This window comes from Caretta caretta, chromosome 2, assembly GCF_965140235.1.
Source record: "Caretta caretta isolate rCarCar2 chromosome 2, rCarCar1.hap1, whole genome shotgun sequence".
Taxonomy (NCBI): domain Eukaryota; kingdom Metazoa; phylum Chordata; order Testudines; family Cheloniidae; genus Caretta; species Caretta caretta.
This window is the reverse complement of record NC_134207.1, coordinates 68,714,170-68,737,355: the sequence shown is the minus strand read 5'-3', so window position 1 is coordinate 68,737,355 and position 23,186 is coordinate 68,714,170. Positions and strand designations below refer to the sequence as shown.

Here is a 23,186-nt window from a genome sequence, read left to right as displayed (position 1 = left end):
TATTGATATGGTAGCATTCTAGTTTCTGAATTTAAGTTTAGTGCTGTACCAAGTCAAATGACTTACAGAAGTTTATTACATCAATGCAATAACCTTTATCAACCAAACGTGTAATTTCATCAAAGAGAGATTTTTGTCAAGTTAGATCTTGTCAAGTTATTTCTCCATCACTGGAAATTTTAATTCAAGATTGGATGTTTTACTAAAAGATATGTGTATCATAGAATATCAGGGTTGGAAGGGACCTCAGGAGGTCATCTAGTCCAACTCCCTGTTCAAAGCAGGACCAAAAATTGTTTTGTGGAAATCCTGTAGCTTGTGTTACCCAGCTCAGACTAAGTGATCACAATGATTCCTTCTGATCACAAAATCTATGAATCATAATAGAAGTCTTGGGCAGAGTCAGGAAAAGAATCCAGCCCTCTTCTGTCTCACTGTACTGCCTTAACCACAAGAGAACGTCCATACTCTGCTTAGAACTTTGTCTAATTCACTGTCCATCCTGTGCACTGAATGAGGCATGCCTGCTGTAGAACAGACAATTTTTAACTACATCCTCATATACTATTATGATGCATGGTGACTGAACCATTTGAGCTGAAACTTTAAACTAAAATCTTCACCTTGAGGCAAAGAGCAAGCACGGAAAACTTCTGCCTGAAAAATTAATCTTTGGCAGAGTTTTATGAGCAGTTGAAAACGGAATCATATAGTGTTAGGCTCCCTCATCAATAAGCATCACTACCAGCTCTGTCTGTAATGTGAAAAGGTGTTTGGTAAGTGTGACCCAAGGTGCCTAGGGTAGCCCACACTGAAAAAGGCCAGGCTGCAAAAAGGAGAGTAGATTCTCCTAAAGCTGGTGGTTAACACTGTAGTTAGATTCACCAGTCAGTCACAGACTGTGCTCCTGATCTCCCACACTGGTTATCAAGAAGCTGACAAAAAGAAATTACACAGCCCCCTTTATTGCATTCCAGTTTCTGACTTCCAGTCAGCAAATAGGTCCAGCAAAGTGAGAAGTTATTTAAAACTCTATTCTAAACTGTATTTAAAACTACACAAAATGTTCTTCCGATCCCCAGAGGGCCAGCCACATTACCAGATCAATACTAGTTTGGATCTTACCCAGAATACCACTCTGCCAGCCAATCCTTTAGTATCTAAAACAAAGGCTTATTAGAAAAGAAAAGAACAAGAAGAGAGTTGTTAAATGGTCAAAGCAATCAGAGAAGCAGGATGGAAGACAAAATGGAGGTGATGCAACTGCCTTTTTGTACAAGCCACATGGCAAAGGATATATCCTCTGTCCCAAACACAAGCTCACAGCACATGGGCATGGAAAAGTTCTTGGGAGTCCCCTGTCCACAGACATGTCCAGACATGTCCTGCTGACTCAAAGGCATAGCCCCTGGCTTCTCTCAATGGGTTCATTAATACACCTGGATTACCCTTGATGGGCCATCAAACGGGCTAGATAGTGCTGATGCCAGTTTGTCTGAGGGTGTCACCCAGAAACACAGCACAGGTTTGAGATGCAGGTATATTACATGTATTTATAACTCATGATACAAAGATGATACATACATATAAACAAGATTATCATACTTAGCAAATCATAACTTTGCCACTGATACCTTACATGGTGTATCTTGTAAGAGTCATTGCAATTTTATAATATTGGTATCAATAATATAAATGACAAGGAGTCCGGTGGTACCTTAAAGACTAACAGATTTATTTGAGCTTAAGCTTCTGCGGGTAAAAACCTCACTTCTTCAGGTGCGTGGAGTGCAAGTTACAGATGCAGACATAAATATACTGACACGTGAAGAGAAGGGAGTTACCTCACAAGTGAGGTAATGAGCCAGCCACTCCCAGTCCCTATTCAAGCCCAAATTAATGGTGTTAAGTTTGCAAATGAATTCTAGTTCTGCTGTTTCTCTTTGAAGTCTGTTTCTGAAGTTTTTTTGTTCAAGTATAGCTACTTTCGAATCTGTTATAGAACGTCCAGGAAGATTGAAGCGTTCTCCCACTGGCTTTTGTGTGTTACCATTCCTGATGTCCAATTTGTGACCATTTATTCTTTTATGTAGGGACTGTCCGGTTTGGCTAGTGTACATGGCAGGGGGGCATTGTTGGCACATGATGGCATATATAACATTAGTAGACATGCAGGTGAATGAGCCTCTGATGGTGTGGCAGATGTGGTTGGGTCCTCTGATGGTGTCACTAGAGTAGATATGGGGACAGAGTAGGCAAAAAGGTTTGCTACAGGGATTGGTTCCTGGGTTAGTGTTTCTGTGGTGTGTAGTTGCTGGTGAGTATTTGCTTCAGGTTGGGGGGCTGTCTGTAAGCGAGGACTGGCCTGTTTCCCAAGGTCTGTGAGAGTGAGGGATAAGTTGTAGATAGTTGATAATGTGCTGGAGAGGTTTTAGCTGGGGACTGTACGTGATGGCCAGTAGTGTTCTGTTATTTTCCTTGTGGGGCCTGTCCTGTAGTAGGTGATTTCTGGGTACCCGTCTTGCTCTGTCAATCTGTTTTCTCACTTCCCCAGGTGGGTATTGTAGTTTAAGAATGCTTGATAAAGATCTTGTAGGTGTTTGTCTCTCTCTGAGGGATTGGAGCAAATGCGGTTGTATCTTAGAGGTTGGCTGTAGACAATGGATCGTGTGAGGTATCCTGGATGGAAGTTGGAAGCATGTAGGTAAGTATAGCGGTCAGTAGGTTTCCGGTATAGGGTGGTGGTTATGTGACCATCACTTGTTTGCACTGTAGTGTCCAGGAAGTGGATCTCTTGTGTGGATTGGTCTAGGCTGAGGTTGATGGTGGGATGGAAATTGTTGAAATCTAGGTGGAATTCTTCAAGGGCCTCCTTCCCGTGAGTCCATATGATGAAGATGTCATTAATGGAGCGGAAGTAGAGGAGGGGCGCTAGGGGACGAGCTGAGGAAGCATTGCTCTAAGTCAGCCATAAAGATGTTGGCATACTGTGGGGCCATGCGGGTACCCATAGCAGTGCCACTGACGTGAAGGTGTAAGTTGTCCCGAAATCTGAAATGGTTGTGGGTGAGGACAAAGTCACAAAGCTCAGCCACCAGGTGTGCCGTGGCCTCATCAGGGATACCGTTCTTGACAGCTTATAGTCCATCCTCATGTGGAATATTGGTATAAGGAGCTTCTACATTCATGGTGGCCAGGATGGTGTTTTCAGAAAGATCACCAATGCATTGTAGTTTCCTCAGAAAATTGGTGGTGTCTTGAAGATAGCTAAGAGTGCTGGTAGCGTAGGGTTTGAGAAGAGAGTCCAAATAGTTAGATAATCCTGCTGTAAGAGTGCCAATGCCTGAAATGATGGGCCATCCAGGGTTTCCAGGATTATGGATCTTGGGTAGCAGATAAAATACCCCTGGTCAGGGCTCTAGGGCTGTATCCGTGTAGCTTTGTTCCCGTGCTGTAGCAGGGAGTTTCTTGAGCAGATGGTGTAGTTTCTTTTGGTACTCCTCCGTGGGGTCAGAGGATTGTGGCCTGTAGAATGTGGTGTTGAAGAGTTGCCTGGCAGCCTCCTGTTCATAATCCGACCTGTTCATGATGACTACAGCACTTCCTTTGTCAGCCCTTTTTATTATAATATCAGAGTTGTTTCTGAGGCTGTGGATGGCGTTGCGTTCTGTACGGCTGAGGTTATGAGGCAAATGGTGCTGGCTGTTCACAATTTCAGCCTGTACACATCTGCAAAAGCACTCTATGTAGAAGTCCAGTCTGTCATTTCGACCGTGCAGAGGAGTCCACGCAGAATTCTTCTTGTAGTGTTGGTAGGAGGGTTCCTGTGGGTCAGTGCATCGGTCAGTGGTGTGTTTGAAAATATTCCTTAAATTGGAGACGACGAAAGTAGGCTTCCAGATCACCACAGAATTGTATCATGTTTGTGGGGGTGGTAGCGCAGAAAGAGAGTCCCCGAGATGGGACAGACTCTTCCGCTGGGCTAAGTGTGTGGTTGGATAGATTAACAATATTGTTAGGTGAGTTGAGGGTACCACTGTTGTAGCCCCCTGTGGCGTGTAGGAGTTTAGATAGTTTACTGTCTCAGATAGCTTACTGTTTCAGAAACAGACTTCAAAGAGAAACAGCAGAACTAAAATTCATTTGCAAATTTAACACCATTAATTTGGGCTTGAATAGCGACTGGGAGTGGCTGGCTCATTACAGAAGCAGCTTTGCCTCTTCTGGAATTGACACCTCCTCATCTATTGTTGGGAGTGGACTACATCCAGCCTGATCAAATTGGCCCTGTCAACACTGGTTCTCCACTTGTGAGGTAACTCCCTTCTCTTCATGTGTCAGTATATTTATGACTGCATCTGTAACTTTCACTCCATGCATCTGAAGAAGTGAGGTTTTTACCCACAAAAGCTTATGCTCAAATAAATCTGTTAATCTTTAAGGTGCCACCGGATTCCTTGTTGTTTTTGTGGATACAGACTAACACAGCTATCCCCTGATACTCAATAATATAAATGGTCACCCATATTCCATACATTATCAGAGTAAGTACTAATGCAGAAGGATTATTCCGGAAAAATTGTGCCCATCCCAGTTTATAAACAGCAGGGTTTTTAGAATGTTTTGTTCAGGATATAAGAAGACAAACAAATTGTTTTTAGTTTTCATTCCTTCTTCCCCTCACTATTACTTAAATAACATTACGTTTGTTTAGTGCTGGAGTGTACAAGGTGGCAAAACACAAAAAAGCAAAAGAAGTAGAATAGGCAATCCCATCCCCCAGAGAACTTCTAATGAGATTTGTCATACAGGATCAGGCCATTGGTCCTTCAAGTCTGGTATCTTGCCTACAGGAGCGGCCAATTTCTAATTTTATTTTTTAACTGGGGGGGGTGGAAAAAGCCATAATGTACCAAGCCAATTTGTGCTATGTTGTACATGGCAGGGCAATTCCTAAATGATCCCAATGGAGGTCAGTTGCACCCTGAATTATAAGGTTTTATTACCTCTATATTACAATGAGCAATTACAGACATTGTTATTGGCCATATAACTATTCATCCCCTTTTTGGTTCCACCTACAATATCTGGCTCTGCAACCTGTGATGATCATTCTGTGTGGAATTCACAGTGTGCAGCATAAAGTGTTTCTTTTTATTCATTTTTAAATTTAGTCTGCCATTAATCTTTAATTTAGTGCTTGTTTTATGTGAAGGCTTGGAAGGATTAGGTTTTTACTGGTAAATATCTATGAACATCGATTTCACTGTACACATACAAACTGATGAAGAGATGTTTCTGTTGATAATCAAAATTTAGGCAATGTAAGAAAAATGCTGCTTGAGAAGTTAGTTTAATGTAAGGCTGTTTACTTTGTCATCATCATGTCAACATATACAATTTGTGTTTTACGTTATAAAGCTTCAGCTTTTTGAACCTCAACATCTGTTGTTATTCTAAAATTATTCTTATCCTGATTGTCTGCCCTCCCATAATTTCCCACAACTGTGAAAATTTAAAATTGATAACAATAAAAGCTGAAAATAATGTGTCAATTATTTTTAAAAATTGAATTCTATCAAGGCCATTTGTGTGACATCTGTAATTAGGAAGCACTAGTGTATATATACTACTGTATCCCTTGATAATCTTTCATAATCTTGTTGCTGTTCAAAAAAGAAAAAGGAGAAAAATGCAAGAACAGATGTTTGACATATTTGTAGAAATGGAAAATGCTTCACTTCTCTCTCTTATCATTTGGGAATTAATACTCCTTATCAAATCTTCTCCGTGTGCTGGCCAATGTAGTAAACGTCCTTACCCTAAATGGCTATTTGGAGCCTACTGCCCTAGGAGATGGCAGGCAGAAACTTCCAATATAAGCAGTATCACAGCATGAAACAAGAAGCGGGAGAGGAAGTAAAAAAAAAGCTCAAAGGGAATCTTCGCATAGGATCGCTCATTTGATGAATGAGAGTGGTCAGTTCTTCAGTGCCCTAGCACTGTCACACGTTGACACTGTCTGCCGTGTTAGCCATGCACAAGACTGTAGAGTATTAAAACATCTGGAGGCTGAAAGAGGCAGATTAATGAAATAAGATGAAATGCGTGGGCGGCTAGTGACTCGACTATTGGGGGGAGGCTAGCCCCCAGCCCCTCCCCTTGTGCCCAATGCCCCACCCCTCCCCATCTGCCCCTCTCTTCTGCCCTTCCCTGTGTCACAGGAGCCCAGAGCACCCCCACCGCGGCCCCCAGCACTGGGCGGACAGGGGGCAAGGCCCTAGTCATGGTGCGCTGGGCAACATTGCTATGGGCCCTGCCTACGATACCCACTGCCCATGGTCAAATGTTACTTTTGAGGAGAATAAAGATGGGGAAAACAAATAGTTTGTTGGGGAAACTCTGATTTGGACGTTTCAAACAATATTGGGTGACTAGATTGTCTGACCTTCTAGGTTTGCAAAGAAAACTTTAAAAAGCTAAGTTTGATTCGTACAAATTCTTTACAGACTTTTTCTTAAGATTTGTGTTTTCCAGAGTCAGAAAAAGGTGTGGTTTTAATTTGGTTGCTCTCATATTATTTTATAATAATAATTTAGGCATTTAGGTGCCAAAATTTCTTTTCAGAATGGAAGTTAGGCTCCTAAATCATTTAGGAGTTGCAACACTAAGTGCCACAGCGCCTAAATACTTCTAAAAATCTGGGCCGTAGCCCCTAGTTTAGACAGTGTACTACACCTTCAAAAGCATTTTATGTCTCTATAGTCAACCTTAGGGAAGAGCTGATACACTTTTCCCCCAGTCTGTATAGTCAAGTGTTTGGGCCTTGTCTACAGACAAATTGCACTGATTGAACTAAGCTGATTTTAGTTAAATTTGATTTAGTTAAAGGTGCAAACCCCTGGGCAAATATACTTTTTCTGATGTATCCAGTTTTAAACCTATATAGCTTGCACCTGTAAACTTACCAATGCAGCCTAAACCAATACAAACCAGGTGTAACCATGGTGCAACTTTTCCTATGTCTACACGGGGGGAAAGGGGTATTTTTCTTTTTACAACTAGATAGCCGTGTTGCTGGAAAATCCTAGTACAGATAAAGCAAGTGGTAAGTTTATTTTGCTCTAGCTGGTCAGGTTGAACTCCAGGCTCATTTCTAGGATTCATCTTGACCAGCTACATTGAGGTAAAACTGACACTTTCCTTTTCTATACTAGCTGTGTGTTTAATAAAAAAAACCCCAAACTCTTAGAGTCTAGTGTCGATGGGACTGCCTTCGTGTGCTGAGTAGGCCTTACTGGTAAAACTCTTTGCCTTAAATTTGGGGCTTGTCTACACTACTGCTTAAGTTGATGTGTGAAAAAGCCACCCCTCTGAGCAACGTAAGTGGACTTAAAGCGGCATCCACACCGCGCTGTGTCGACAGGAGATGCTTTCCCACTGATCGCTTCCGTCTCTCATTGAGGTGGAATAATTATGCCTAGGGCTCCGTGTTTTGTCCTGGAGGTTGTGGAAGTCCATGACTTTCCGAGACCTCCATGACTTTCTGAGACCTCCATGACTTTTGCAGGGGCCAGTTTGGCTGATCCCAGGGCACAGCCACACCAGCCACTGCTCTAGCAGCCCCCGACAGCAGTCCCGGGGTAGCCAGATCATCCGCAATCCCCAGCCGGCTGGAGCAGCTGTGGTCCACTGGCCCTGCACCCCCACCCCTGCAGCGATGCCCCACTCCCTGCAGCAGCCTCCCAGCCCACTCCACCCCAAGATTTAGTCACAGGTGTTTTTAGTAAAAGTCATGGACAGGTCACGGGCTGTGAATTTTTGTTTATCGCCCATGACCTGTCCATGACTTTTACTAAAAACACCTGTGACTAAATCATAGGCTTAATTATGCCGATAGGAGAGCACTCTCCCATCGGCATAGCGTGTCTTCCCCAGACACGCTACAGTGGAGTACACTAGCCCTAGGTAAGGTGCAATTTATCAAATTGTTTCTCTTCTGTTAATTCTTCTATCTCTAGAGGGAGCAGTAGTATTACTAAAACATGGGGAAAAGTGTTAAAGAAATTTACAAGAAACTTCAAATCAGCGGCACTGCTATGGGTACCCGCATGGCCCCACAGTATGCCAACATTTTTATGGCTGACTTAGAGCAACGCTTCCTCAGCTCTCGTCCCCTAATGCCCCTACTGTACTGGCGCTACATTGATGACATCTTCATCATCTGGACCCGTGGAAAAGAAGGCCTTGAGGAATTCCACCATGATTTCAACAATTTCCATCCCACTATCAACCTCAGCCTGGACCAGTCCACACAAGAGATCCACTTCCTGGACACTACGGTGCTAATAAGCGATGGTCACATAAACACCACCCTATACCGGAAACCTACTGACCGCTATTCCTACCTACATGCCTCCAGCTTTCATCCAGACCACATCACACAATCCATTGTCTACAGCCAAGCTCTACGATACAACCACATTTGCTCCAATCCTTCAGACAGAGACAAACACCTACGAGATCTCTCTCAAGCATTCTTACAACTTCAGTACCCACCTGCTGAAGTGAAGAAACAGATTGACAGAGCCAGAAGAGTACCCAGAAGTCACCTACTACAGGACAGGACCAACAAAGAAAATAACAGAACGCCACTAGCCATCACTTTCAGCCCCCAACTAAAACCTCTCCAGCGCATTTTCAAGGATCTACAACCTATCCTGAAGGACGACCCATCACTCTCACACATCTTGGGAGACAGGCCAGTCCTTGCTTACAGACAGCCCCCCAACCTGAAGCAAATACTCACCAGCAACCACACACCACACAACAGAACCACTAACCCAGGAACCTATCCTTGCAACAAAGCCTGTTGCCAACTATGTCCACATATCTATTCAGAGGACACCATCATAGGGCCTAATCACATCAGCCACACTATCAGAGGCTCGTTCACCTGCACATCTACCAATGTGATATATGCCATCATGTGCCAGCAATGCCCCTCTGCCATGTACATTGGTCAAACTGGACAGTCGCTATGTAAAAGAATAAATGGACACAAATCAGACGTCAAGAATTATAACATTCAAAAACCAGTTGGAGAACACTTCAATCTCTTTGGTCACTCGATTACAGACCTAAAAGTGGCAATTCTTCAACAAAAAAAACTTCGAAAACAGACTCCAACGAGAGACTGCTGAATTGGAATTAATTTGCAAACTGGATACAATTAACTTAGGCTTGAATAGAGACTGGGAGTGGATGGGTCTTTACACAAAGTAAAACTATTTCCCCTTGTTTATTCCCCCCCCCCCCCCACTGTTCCTCAGACGTTCTTGTCAACTGCTAGAAATGGCCCACCTTGATTATCACTACAAAAGGTCGTCCGTCCCCCCCACTCTCCTGCTGGTAATAGCTCACCTTAAGTGATCACGCTGGTTACAGTGTGTATGGTAACACCCATTGTTTCATGTACTCTATGTATATAAATCTCCCCACTGTATTTTCCACTGAATGCATCTGATGAAGTGAGCTGTAGCTCACGAAAGCTTATGCTCAAATAAATTTGTTAGTCTCTAAGGTGCCACAAGTACTCCTTTTCTTTTTACAAGAAACTGTTTTGCTTTTTTTAAATCCCATCAAATTTACCTGCCTATGATTGTGATCTTTTGTTACAAGAATAATTTTTCATGTGTTGCATTTTTAGGTCAAATTGAAGATGAACAGCCCCAGTAAAATATGAAAGACCTGTTTTTAACTTTTTTTAAAGAAGTTTCTATTTATGCTAATTATAAATCTTAATTTCCTTGTTTTTAAGCACTCTTTTAGGGCTGTCGATTAATTGCAGTTAACTCATACGATTAACTCAAAAGAATTAATCGCAGTTTTAATCGCACTGTTAAACAGTAGAATACCAATTGAAATTTATTAAATATTTTGGATTTTTTTCTGGCCTTTTATATATATTGTAATCTATGTTGCAATTGAAATCAAGAGTATATTATTTTTGATTACAAATATTTGCATTGTAAAAATGATAAAAGAAATATTATTTTTCAATTCATACAAGTACTGTAGTGCAATATCTTTGTCCTGAAAATGCAACTTACAAATCTAAATTTTTTTTGTTACATAACTGCACTCAAAACCAAAACAATGTAAAACTTCAGAGTCTACAAGTGACTGAACTTCTTGGGGGACAATTGTATGTCCCCTGCTCTGTTTTACCCGCATTCTATATATTTCATGTTATAGCACTCTTGGATGATGACCCAGTACATGTTGTTCATTTTAAGAACACTGTCACTGTAGATTTGACAAACACAAAGAAGGTACCAAGGTGAGATTTCTAAAGATAGCTACAGCACTCGACCCAAGGTTTAAGAATCTTCCAAATTTGAGAGGGATGAAGTGTGGAGCATGCTTTCAGAAGTCTGAAAAGAACACTCCAATGTAGAAACTACAGAACCTGAACCACCAAAAAAGAAAATCAGTCTTCTGCTGATGGCATCTGACTCAAATAATGAAAATGAACGTGCATCAGTCTGCACTGCTTTGGATGGTAATCGAGCAGGACAGCATGGACGCATGTTCCCAGGAATGGTGGTTGAAGCATGAAGGGACATATGAATCTTTAGCGCATGTGGCACATAAATATCTTGCGACGCCGGCTACAACAGTGCCATGAGAACGCCTGTTCTCACTTTCAGGAGACATTGTAAACAAGAAATGGGTAGCATTATCTCCTGCAAATGTAAACAAACTTGTTTGTCTGAGCAATTGGCTGAACTTCAAGAAATAGGACTGAGTGAACTTGTAGGCTCTAAAGTTTTTTACATTGTTTTATTTTTGAATGCAGGTTTTTTTGTACATAATGCTACATTTTAAAGTTTTTAACTTTCATGATAAAGAGATTGCACTACACGTGACTTGAAAAATACTATTTTTGTTTTTTTTACAGTGCAAATACTTGTAATCAGAAATAAATATAAAGTGAGCACTGTACACTTTGTATTCTGTGTGGTAATTGAAATCAATATATTAGAAAATGTAGAAAACATCCAAAAATATTTAAATAAATGGTATTCTATTATTGTTTAACAGCGCGATTAATCGCGATTTATTTTTTTAATTGTTTGACAGCCCTGCATTCTGTATGTGTGACATACTTCATGGTGCTGAATCTCCTTGCATCACGATTTTAATGCACCGAGTATATTTTCTCTTTTTAAAAAAAAAAAAAAATCCAGAACTAGTATTTTCAAAATATCAAAACTATCAGTCAAACGATTTAACAAGACTTGGATTGAGAGATCACTTTAATTGGCTGCTAGTTGTACGTTTACATACCGTAGCACAAAATTTCAGCTGGAAAAACTCTTCCGGAGAAACAGGTTTAATGAAAAGGATTAGAGTGTCAGCTTCAGAGAGACTTCCTTGTTCTCTTTAGGGTATTTGTTTTGTTTGTTTTACAGTTTCCAAAATCAAGCACAGTGGAAACTCTGTGAACATTCAGATAGTTGAAGAACCCCACTGACTTCTTCTGGTGACTTGTTCACTTACAATGTTTTTTCAAACCAAGTAGTAAAACCATCAGGATCGGGGAGCAGAACTTGCCCCTAAGGTAGTAGTGCTGGCTCTTTTCATAGCTTGTTTTTTCTTTAGGGGATTTTGCTACTCTCTCTTGAAATGTTGCAACCTTTTATACTTGCTGAGAAAGAGCATATTGTTGAGCATATTGTACTTGTAGGGGGAATTCTGTGCCAAAAAATTAAAAATTCTGCACACTATATTTGAAAATTCTGCATATTGTATTTGTGAAAATAACACAATATAATTATGCCAGTTACAATTATTTTGGTAATTTATTTCAAAATATCTGTCCGCAAGAATGTCTGTACCAGAATCTTCTTTTTCTGTCTGCATTGTTAATTTTTTTGACAAACAGATTCCTGATTATGCATATTAATATAGAACTTTGTATAATTCATTTAAAAAAACGCCCTCCTTATATGTTCTATTGAGATTCTGCATGTGACACCTCTGATTAAAACTGTAGGATTTTTAACCTGGCAAAAAAAGCGAATTGGAATAGCTTAATAAAACAATGGGAGAACACCTAGTGCAAATCATCCACAGTTGGTAAAATTGGTTTTCCAATTCAAGTATCAACTTACTTAATATGATTTTTTTACCAGCCTACCCAATCTTGATAGAGGCTAATTACCAAGAAACTTGTGAAATTTGGATTATCACTAGCCACTCTGACCCTGGTTAATTAGTTTCCATGATATTGTATTCTGAGCACTTGAGTATCCTATTTTTAATTTTAAAAATAATGAAATCACAACAAGGTCAGTAGTTATGAATGAATATTTACTTTAGAAAAAACATTTTTTTCCTTTTAGCAAAAAGACAGTTTATAATATGTGTTACCATGAATTGTCCTTATTTCTTAATACGGTCTGTTTTCAGTTCTGTAAATAGGCATGCAATTATAAAACAATTAAAAACAACTGTTACAAAGTGCCCTTAGTCCAGTAAACAATTTTCACAGGTTAAAAACAATTGGGTCAAGTTTTGTAAGAGTATTTATTTTTGGCAGCCTCCGTTTTTGGATGCTCAGCTTGAGATCTTGAAATCCGATTTTCAGAAAGTGCTAAGCATCCGCCTTCTGAAAATTGGGTCCCTTTAAGGCAAGTGTTGTCCAACTGTGTCCCGCCTGGGGTGGAGCGGAATATATTCTGGGGGCAGGGGCGTGAGAAGTGTTGTGGGGGGAGAAACGTACGGCGCACATTTTACCCAAAGCAATGAATAATTAGCAAAGCTGATGCGTCCAAACATATCAGGTCCTCAGATGGTGCTGTGCATTTGACTCTAGATGGACTGTGCATTTTGATGGATTTCTGTTAAGCTTGCACAGCATTATACAAAGTTGTCGCCATCTATATGTTAAGTCATTTGCTAGGATGTAGTGTGAACATTTAATTGTAAGTATCAACGGCAATCGTAGTTTTGCTTTTCCTCTTATTACAATGGATGATTGGCTCTGTTTGAATTAATGCGTTACTGTTTTTAATATTTAGTGAGAGTTGCATGTTGATTTTTTGTTTTATCTGTATATGTACTTACGTGGTGGGGGGATAAACTATTACAGACACAAAGAAGGGGGACATTTGAGAACCACTGCTTTAAGGTGTTTCAAATTGGGTATCCAAAATCACTAGTCCCTTTGGAAAATCTTGGTCTTAGCATACAATAATTAACCTGCTGTAAATTGTCTCCCTATCACTGGATTTTATTCAACCAACTCTGTATTATTTCAGCAAAGGTGATTGCAATCTGTAACTGTCAAGACTAATGACAATTCTGGGTTAACAAACATGAAAGCACCCTTGTTATTCCCAACAAGCAAACTTTCATTGGCCGTCTAAAGTAATCGGCACTGATTCTTTTCAACATGAAAATGTTACAGGGGTGGGAGAAGGAGCAGGATTCTTTTCAGAAAGCATCAGTATTAATGATTTCCCATTTTGCCCTTCTTTGTTACAAAAGGTGAGGGTGAAGGTAGCCTCAAAGCAGTGTACGAATGCTGATTTATGTTAAATCATTACATTGTTTCACAGAGATCTCTATTAGAGCTGTTTAGTTGGTAGTTAGAAGATAAGTTTTCTCAGCATTCATCTGTTAGGATTTAGTTTATTCCTCTGTAAAGGTTAAGTCACAGATGGATTTTCCATACAAAAGCCATTTTCCCAACTAACTTTGTGTAACTTTGCTATCTTTTAAGCTGTATAGAAAGCTAGTTTATCCAGATATTTTCCACATCTGTTTGTAATTCCTTACTTCCTTGGCAACTCCTAGTGCCCTCCCATTCCTTCTGTGGTCATGCTCCGTCTGTAGTTTGCCGTAACATCTCTGCAGCTTTCACCATCTTCAGAAAAAAACTTGTAGTCTAGAAGGGAATAATGGGGTAAGTGTGTTTTGTCCGTCTGTGACAGGGCCATGCTCTGTCCTGATGCCCCAGAAACTGACCCACTTTCTTCTTGTATGTAGGCTGCATTTTATTCTAAACCAATTCACCAGCCCCAGTAGAGTGCAACATCACAGTTTTAACCTGTGTTTCTTTCAGCCCTTCTTTGCTAGGGCCCTAAAAGGAGAGGAGGTCTCCCTCTCTCTAAGGAGTGCCTTCATTCTAGACTCAGCTAGTCATGTCCTCCTCCCCCCGCATAACACTTCCTTCTTGGCTTTTATCAGATTGTTCAGGTCTAATTGTTGAGGTTTAATTAGTTCCTTACCTCCCTAGTCTCTCCTTCTGATTAGCTAATTATGCAATCAGCAATTACTGGGGGAACCAATTCAGGCTACAGTGATCAGAGTGCTGACCCACCTGTCACATCTCAACACTCTGTCACGCCACCAAGTCAGTCTTAACTGGCTTTAGAGTGCACTGCTTCGAATAGTGCAGAGTCTACACTCTCACTGCGTTGACCAAAGTAGGTTGACCATTTGGTTTGAAAAAATAAAATTAGGTGGCTTGTTCTCTGGCAAAAGCAGCAGGGTGCTTTGCACAAATTTTCAGATGAGGTCTTTCACCTTTATGTTATTATCCTAATAAGCCAAATCAATCAAGATAGTGTTGAGCTTCTATTTGATATGTTAAGACGAGGCAATACAGGATATAGTGGTATTGTTAAAACCTTTCCAGTAACTCTACAAATAAAATATCTTAATATTGTTCAAACAAAAAGGAAACTAGTAAAAACTTATTTGAGAATCAAAGTGGGTTCCAGACAGACACATATCTATGTAAATCGAGTAAACGTGTGGTTTCAGAGGGAAAATGTTTCTATGTTAAATTGTAAGGCCAGAATGTGACTCTTTCCTGGGGTTCTGAAGGGTTTCTCGTATGTTGCCTTTGTGCTGATGATTCATATTGTTCACTTAAGATCTTCTGAAGCTTCTTAACTTGCTATTCGCTATTTATTCATTGTAAGATATTTGCACCAGCAGTTTATCAGTAAATACTGAAGTAACTAAAGAACAGTGGTGTAAAATATTCATCAAGAGCAGGGTGGACTTTTGCTTTTAAGCATGAAGAGAGCCTATTTTAATGTCTATATCAGTGGCTTCCCAATGCAATTTTAACAGAACTTTGGCTTCCATAAACTGAAACGTAATTTTTTTTATTAAGGAGAAAGGTCTTTTCCTGTTAGTTGCCACAAAAACATTCATCAAAATTTATTCTCTTCAGCTGACTTTTTTTTTTTTTTTTTTTTTGGCACAGCATTTTAGTTTACTATTATAGAAGAAAAGGAACAGTGCTGCTTTTGTTTTTTTGGGTAACATCTAATGACTTTCTTGTGCTTTAGCTTTTAGCACTTAAGCAAATCTCATTTCTCTTTAACTCTGCTTTATAAAAAGTCTTAAACGTCACAAGCAATTGGATAAGGTGAGGAAAAATGAACACAAGAGACTTTACTGGAAGGGGAGCTATTAATTGCTGACTTGTTGGCCAAATAAATCATAATTATGTAAAGCTGACAGACCCAACAAAATATTCATGTTTGGAATAATAACCAGAACAGCATGACAAAAATTGTCAGGATGATGGTTTATAAAATGGCTGCAGATAAGTTATTACTCAGTGGCTGCACAGGAGTTCCCTCTGAATTTAAGGGAAAGATTTAGGCAAACTGCCCAGGGATGTCCGCTAAAGTCTTGTGCAAAATAAAATCCAATTCTGTTTCATTAAACATGCAGTGAAGGCAGGATTTCTTTTACAAACATAAGCCAAGACTGTAGCTGTCCACAACATTTCAGTCCGCATTTTCCATGGCAACATTAACGTCTAAAGCATGAAATATCAAATTCTAGGCATGCACCCACTGCATTTTTTTCATAGACTGTTTTTCCATAGAGTTTAAGTCGAGAAAGGAGCATCAGATCATTTTGTATGACCACCCAGTATATCACAAGCTATTATATTTCCTCCATATACCCCTATACTAAGCCCAAAGGCTTTTCTTAGAATAAGGTATTTCAGTCCTCAGGATACTAAACTGGCAGAGAACAGGACAGACTAAAGTATCACCAGTGCTTGAGGCCCCTGTAATGACAGGAAATTGACAGGTGAGATATGTCTGCATGATCCCAGCGGCCAACCTCACTCCACAATGCAAGGGAAGGAGGAGAAACTCCCAAGGGCTCTGCTAGTCCTTCCCAACCTAAATCTGGCAATCCGTATGTGAGCAAGACGCACCATCCAGGCATCTAGAAAGAGGAATTTCTGAACCACCTCAAGAGCACTGGTCCATCCAAACGGTGTCCTGTCTTCAGCTGTGGCCAATCTCTGATGCCTCAGAGGAAGGGGAGAACAAGTAAACCCAGAACACACCTAGCCAATTATGCGTTGGAGAAAAAAAATCCTTCCTGACCCCTGCAGACAACCAGCTGAAGCCTGAAGCATGAGATTTGATTATAGTCTATCTCATGACGTACAAGGCATAGAAAAGAATGTTGTGTAATTTAACCCAGTTTTCAGATGTTGTGTGACATGCATTTCTATCTCTGAAGCCTTGTGATGAGTTGGTCCTTAAAACTGCTGCTGATCCCCTTTGGTTAGCAATGCTTTTTAGACAAGGTCCAAGACTAAGACATAGCAAAGCCTGACCCTCTGACCTATATGGAGAAGTATTTCTTATAACTTCCCTTCTGAATAGTTAAAGGCAAAGAGTGAGAGACAGTGAGATCTTATGTTAATTTGAATGTGCTGTGATTGGCACAGTAGAAGAACTTAGATTCATAGATTTTGCCAGGTAACTATACTTACTGTACTTTGCTTTTAAAATGTGTCTCATCTATAAAACAAACTCAGGTGCTCTAGTATTTAATGAAGACTCAAGACAATAGAATCACAGGATCAGTTCTGGATTTCAAACTTGCTAAATTTCAAGGTGCTTGGATCTGAGATTTTGGTTTGGGCTTATCTCAGTTTTTAAATAACACCAGAGTTTTGAGGGGTTTTCATACATTGTTGTTGTTCTTCATTGGGTCTTTAAAGTATTTACATGAAAAATGCTCCCTGCAAGGATGGTGAGTAATTGGAACTTGGTTGTGTTCTGTGTAAAGCCCAAAGCAGTTAAAGAATATTAACTTTCCTTAGCAGGTTAGGATTTTTGTTAGTTTCTAGGTTGTTAGAATATTAATTTTAATTTGCTATCTACATATTGTATAAAGTGACATGGCTGCCATAGCACTGTTGTAAGATTGTTGTAAAATGGCAGTGTCAGCAGTCAAAGAAGTTGGGCATTTTAGGGGAGTCTATGCATCATAAGTCCAGCTAGTGGAGGAAATTGATGCCTAGATTAGCTGCTTTAAGGAATTTAGGTCTGAAGAAAGTATGAGAAAAAGAGGAGGACAAAGAAACACTCCATGCTGGATCGTGTACTCTCAGCATATATAGTAAGTTTGCACATTACCTTAATTGCTAACCTAAAAAGAGCCATACTTTTTAATCATTATCTAAGATAATGTAGCTATCCAGATCTACTTTCCTGCTCATATTTCCTTTTTCACATCCCATTATATTATATTTAAAATGTAACTAGAGTAGAAAGGAGAAATGTCAAAAAATTGTTTTGTTTTTTTTTGTTTTTAAAATAATTTTATTAAGACTCATAGGAGGTGCATGTTGATATTTCTAAGAATAATGGAAGATGAAAGAACAGAATGTATTAAAATAACCAAGGGGGGAATAGGGATTGAGGAAGGCAGTGATTGCAGTTTTTAAAAGCATTTGTCAATTAGTGTGTAGTTAGTCTTGTGTAATGCTGGGGTTTTTGGTTTTTTCCCCCCCTATAACTGTCAGGGTTCATTGAACCCTGCTGATTTAGAATTGCCAGCAAGTATCTTGTACATAATTAGATCTCCAGTAATTTGTACATGAACATAACTGGAAAAGTTCTTAGATTTTTTTTTCCTGCACGCAGGTTGTTCCATATGAGTCAGCAGCACCTCTGTACTGAATTCTGTTTGTTTCTCTGGACCTCTCCTCAACAAAGAGAAGGTTGAGGAATTAGCATAGAGTGTAGATGAGCAGGCAACCTGTGTAGTTCATGGCAATCTGGAATCTTGAGACTTTTATACTACATTTTGTTTAATTTCCCTATATTGCTTATACTTGTATATTTAATTGGCTTCAAGGAACCTTGTCACACTTTGTTTAAAGTATTTTTAGTGATTGACTGAAATTGTAACTATACTCATCCTGGATCTAATACTATGAAACTATAAATAGCCACATACACTGTAATTGTTCAAATGTGCTTCAGTACGTGCTGCCTTTCTTCAACGCTTATGTCCTGCATTTCAGCTAAGTCCGACATTTTATTTTTCTTTATTTAGTTGTGTAGTTTCCATTTGGTTTATTAGGAAGCTGGAAAAATTAAGGAAATCAGTCCATTCTTTATCTTTATCAGACATTTTGATTAAATGCTTCTGTTGTTTAGTAGGAATTTATTAGTCATGCACAGAAACATTTCATGCTGCAAATTCTATTCCTAGTGTGCTGAAATTTATATTGAAATGCCTTTTTGCTGGCATTGTGTAGGTACCTGCTCTCATACTGAGTAGTCTCGTCCAAAATATTGATGTAATAACTTAAACAAATCTAATTACAAAACATATGTATTCCAACAATTTTGAAGAGGGTGATTATTGCTTTTTCTTAAACAGAATTCTTAAAGAAGAGTAGCACAAAACTAACATCCTTAAATTTGTTTTGCCCTTAGATGTTAACAACTTTGCCATTAAAACTTCAAGTAAGAAAAAATAAGTCAGAACATTTAACATTCCTGACCACTTGCCAAATTCAGATTCTTGTGCTATTTATAAATACCTCAGTCAGCTTCTGTTTTTTTGCCTTAAGTATTCGGTTGCATTTTGACAAGAACAGTGTTTTTTCTTATTAACATTAAACTGTGGAATGAAAAAGCTTTTAAGGCTTTTGTTTTTGTCTGCTGCTGTAAGAAAGAAAATAAATGTGTTTCAGATTAATATGTGATAATTATTGATTTCCATAAAAAAGTTCAAAGTAGAATTTAAATTAATGTTATTTCCTCTCTATTACAGTAGCTGTTTTTTTACTAATACAAAAATAAGAGGAAGTTCAGCATGTTTAAATATAAACTCATGTATAAGTCTCAAAGGAGTTTAGAAGAGGTAACAGTGCATACTTAACTTTGCATTTTAGCAGCTGCTGCCATGGACTTCTTGATCTAAAGGTCAGTTAAAATCTACTGCAGGCTTGTAGTTCATGACCTTAAAATTTTAGTCAGCATAGAATCACTTTGTACGTTTGCTTTCTTGGGAGCAATTTCAATGCAAAACTGATGCAAAGACAACAAAGTGTATCAGATTGGGTGCCACCCAGTCGTTTAACAGCTGCAGACAGACTGCAGCACATGTGTGGAAGCACACTGAAATCAAGGAGGCCCTGCATCCACACAACTGCCTGCCCATGCACATTGCCAGATCAGGGTCTTCAAGGGTACCTTTTCTTTTTTTCTTTGAAGATACATTTTCAGTTACGTTCCGTATATTTTTTCTTTCCTTCTTGTGGTAGTCCATCCCATGTACAGCTGTAATAAACAAGTATTTCCTAATGCTCATACTTGGCACACTGTACATATGAAGTAGGAAGAACACAATTACTGAATGCTATAGTCATAGAATGAGAGCACCTGCTGCAACAAGTTCTCTTTGCTACTGTCCTGTAAATATTGCTTTAAAATAGTTGAGCATTAAGGATGTTCAAAGCATAGTAGCTGAACATCAGCAGATTCAGTAGACTTTTTGCCATTGACTTCAGTGGGGCCAGGATTTCTATCTGGAACATTTAGCAGCAGTTAATTTGCTAACTGTTTTATTCTAAACATTATGTGAGACTTAAAAAAAAAAAAAAAAAAAAAAAGTCTAGTTAAGGGTTTTTTTGTGACACATTTTTCTCATCCCATATTTTTTCTTGAGCAGTCAACTCCCATGCAATCTTTCATCCTTTTCTTGATTAAAATTTAGCTCTCATAATCTACAGAAATTATGGGATTTTGGTGCCTTCCTGTTGCTGTTTGCTGCAAGTGAGATGGGCGAACTGCAGTGCTCTCAAAACTGAGGGTCCTGTACCCCAGGATTAACATTTCTGGTAACCACTTTTAAATAACACTGAAGTGTGAACAATAGCAAGCATTTTTCCTCATATGTAGTCCTACTGTTTTAATAGCTATGAAGAGGGAAGATTTTTCAGAGGCACAAATGGCACGTAGACACTAATCAGCCATTGTTTTGTTTGTTTGTTTACATGTTTAAGGAGGGATTTTTTCACTGTTACCAAAAAGTGTGTCCCTGTTTTAATAGTAGCAAAGAAAACACTTTTGATTATGTTTGGTTATGTGGAGATGAATGAAAGATGTGTTTTGAAATTGCTTGTTTTTCTGGGAGTAGACTATTTGTTTTTATTCTTTTTAGGTTGCTTCCTTGGCTGGACCAGGAGGGCAAGTTGAAATAGAACAAAATTTTCTCAATAACAAATTGAAGACAATAACTGTTTATTTTGGTGACCTAATCAGACGAGATGTATCCTGAACTCAGTGCATATATACCTAAGTAAGAAATGGATCACGGTGTTCTAAACTTCCTAATAATATAGACTTGATTTCCCTTTGTCTCTAATTGATGGCTTTGGTTAAATTTCTTCTGTTTAATTTTTTTCTCCTTCCTTTTTTTGTTTAGAGAAATATGTTTTCATCCTGTTCATTGCAAATATGTCAATAAAATACTTTTATAATAAGATTTTTGACATTGATGTATTTCTTTAATTAAAATAACAAAATGAAACTTTAGTAGTTTTCATTACCAAAGATCTTATTGTAAATCTAGGGAAAGCTGCCTTCAGAATAATACATGTCACAATACCAGTCTAAGAGGAGTTCAAGGCTCTGTTCAAATATGCACGCAGAACCTAAATTATATTTTATAATGGGTATTTTTGTGTTTATCAATTTTCCAGCCCTGCATAATATTCAAAACAAATTGAGAGAGATCTAGTACTTAGTACAAACTAATTCTGGAAACAAATAATGAAAATGCAGTTTCTCTGAAAAAATAGTTTATAAAGATCTATGGTCCATGCTTAAATAATTAAACAGAATAAGCTACTATATGGGAAAACCTACCAAAGACTTACCAAAGTCAGAGTTAAGCAGCTCTCAGTTCAGCTGGAAAACATTTATGTGGTCACTGTTCATCACCCTAGGGTCCACAGACCTGTTACAAGGGGTACTTCAGCCTGTGTGTGGCTTGTGGGCAGGACCAGACTTGTCAGTTGCTGGGAGCAGGGCAATGGCCTTCCCCCTGAAATTCCCTCCAGTGTATTTGCCTTCCCAGTGGCCAGTTGTTCACCCAGCCCTCACTGCTGTGGGACCTTTCTGAAGGAAATTTGAAACTTTATTTCAAATTTCTAACTAACAGTGTGACTCACTGATGTGTCTGATTCCCAGTCGTGTCCCAGGGCTGCGTTTGCCTTCTGGGAAAACTGTCCTCTAACTCGGCTTCCTCTTCTGAGGTGTTTGCAGTGGCTGTGGCCCTGCAGGCTTCAGAGAGAAAAGCTATAAGCACAAGGAAAGGTCTGTGTCTTACTCCCTTTTATTGAATGTCTCATTGGGGAGCTCAGCTGGCTCTGTGGACAGAATGTGGTCCCAAGCCTGGGAAGGGAAAGAGGCAAGCAGGATTGGAAATGAACTGGTTCCAGGGCAAACAACCCCCCTCGCCCATCTCTGAGGGGAGAGAATCTAGAAGGGCAGTGTGCCTGATGGAAGGTTGCACCTGAGTCCCTATAGACCACATCAGCAGCCACATTCTGTGGTGCTCAGCCATCTACTCCCCCTTCCCTCAGGCTGTAGATGGAGGGCACTGGACACCCCATGGGACACTACCAATGCCAGGAAGTGTGGTAAGGGGCCTTTGGGCCCAGCTCCCTCTCCTTGCTACCACTTCTATATCAGACCTCCAGGATCTCTATTGATATACCTAACTGAGACCTCTAGGGGAAACGGAGACCCATGTGGCCCCCGTACAGTAGAAAGGGGTAGAATCTCTGATGAGTTGATTCTTGAACACCAGTATCTTCCCTGAAAGATCCCAAGGGGACCTTGTTGGGGAGAGAAGACAACAAATCTAGCTTCTTTCAGGCCAGGGGATTGCCATCCATTTATTTTTCTGAAGGAATGTCTGAGCCAAATGTTGCTTCTCTCTCAGAAGCAAGATCATAGGGACTGTGACACACAAGCCCATTTGTGTTCACTACTGTGTGTCCGCAACTCTTGTCAGGCCCGACATACTCACTACACATGCCACACTGTTGTCATCATCTATATCTAAAAAGATGTCATGTAAGGCAGTGGTTCTCAACCCAGGAGAGAACTCAGGACTGGGAGGGTGTTGGTGTCACCCTGCAAGCTGGTGGAAGTCAGGGTGAGGCCATTGTGCTGTGTGCACACTGCTGGTGTCAGGGCTCCGAACCAAAGCTGTGCAGCACAGAGGCACCCAGGGTTCCACAGCAGACAGTGGCAAAACCCCTTTCTGGTCTGGGTTGAACCCCAGGATGTCACAGGAACAAATTCCAGAAAGACTAAATCAACGCTGGTTCCTTTGTTCACCTTCATGTAGTGCAATATGGTAGATAATTCTCCATGAATAGTCCCCCTGCTCACCTTAGAGTGCAGTATGGCAGATTAACAGAGAGAAGACTAAGCAAGAGATCTGTGCTAATTCCACTGGGTTCACAAGATTAGCTGTGTATAGTACATCAGTAGATCGTCCGCAGGTAACACAAGTCAGTACTAGGGGAATTTTGGATAGCTATTGCAAACAGCTTTATAGCCAAAATAAATAAAGAGAGAGAACCTCAGTTAAGTCTAGTCTACACTAGCAATAGGAGCATATTTTGGTGTCCCTGAAAAGAAGGGGGGAGCTAAGAGGTTGCGAAATATGAATATTAGCAAGCGAATAAAGAGGTTGAGAAATATGAATATTAGCAAGCGAAAGTTGCAGAGAAGAAACACCAGTGTACTAAAGTTAGGATCAAACCCAGCAAATTAAGACTACTCAATAAGATCAAAAGCTTTCTC

At 39.7% G+C, this 23,186-nt stretch overlaps 1 protein-coding gene across 8 annotated transcripts in view; it reads left to right on the top strand.

Moving 5' to 3' along the window:
• The window catches only part of TGS1 (trimethylguanosine synthase 1), a 50,336-nt gene extending 29,486 nt beyond the window's left edge, over positions 1–20,850 (top strand). For 6 of the 8 annotated variants that reach the window (XM_075125213.1, XM_075125210.1, XM_048840700.2 and 3 more), the window contains one exon: positions 20,527–20,850. In XM_075125213.1, the coding sequence (XP_074981314.1) occupies positions 20,527–20,643 (117 nt within the window). In that variant the 3' untranslated portion in view covers positions 20,644–20,850. Of the gene's footprint in view, positions 1–11,477; positions 11,723–19,255; positions 19,287–20,526 lie in introns of those variants that run through there. The other 2 variants (XM_075125212.1, XM_075125211.1) reach the window with 2 other exon arrangements.
• Positions 20,851–23,186: the final 2,336 nt, after the last annotated feature.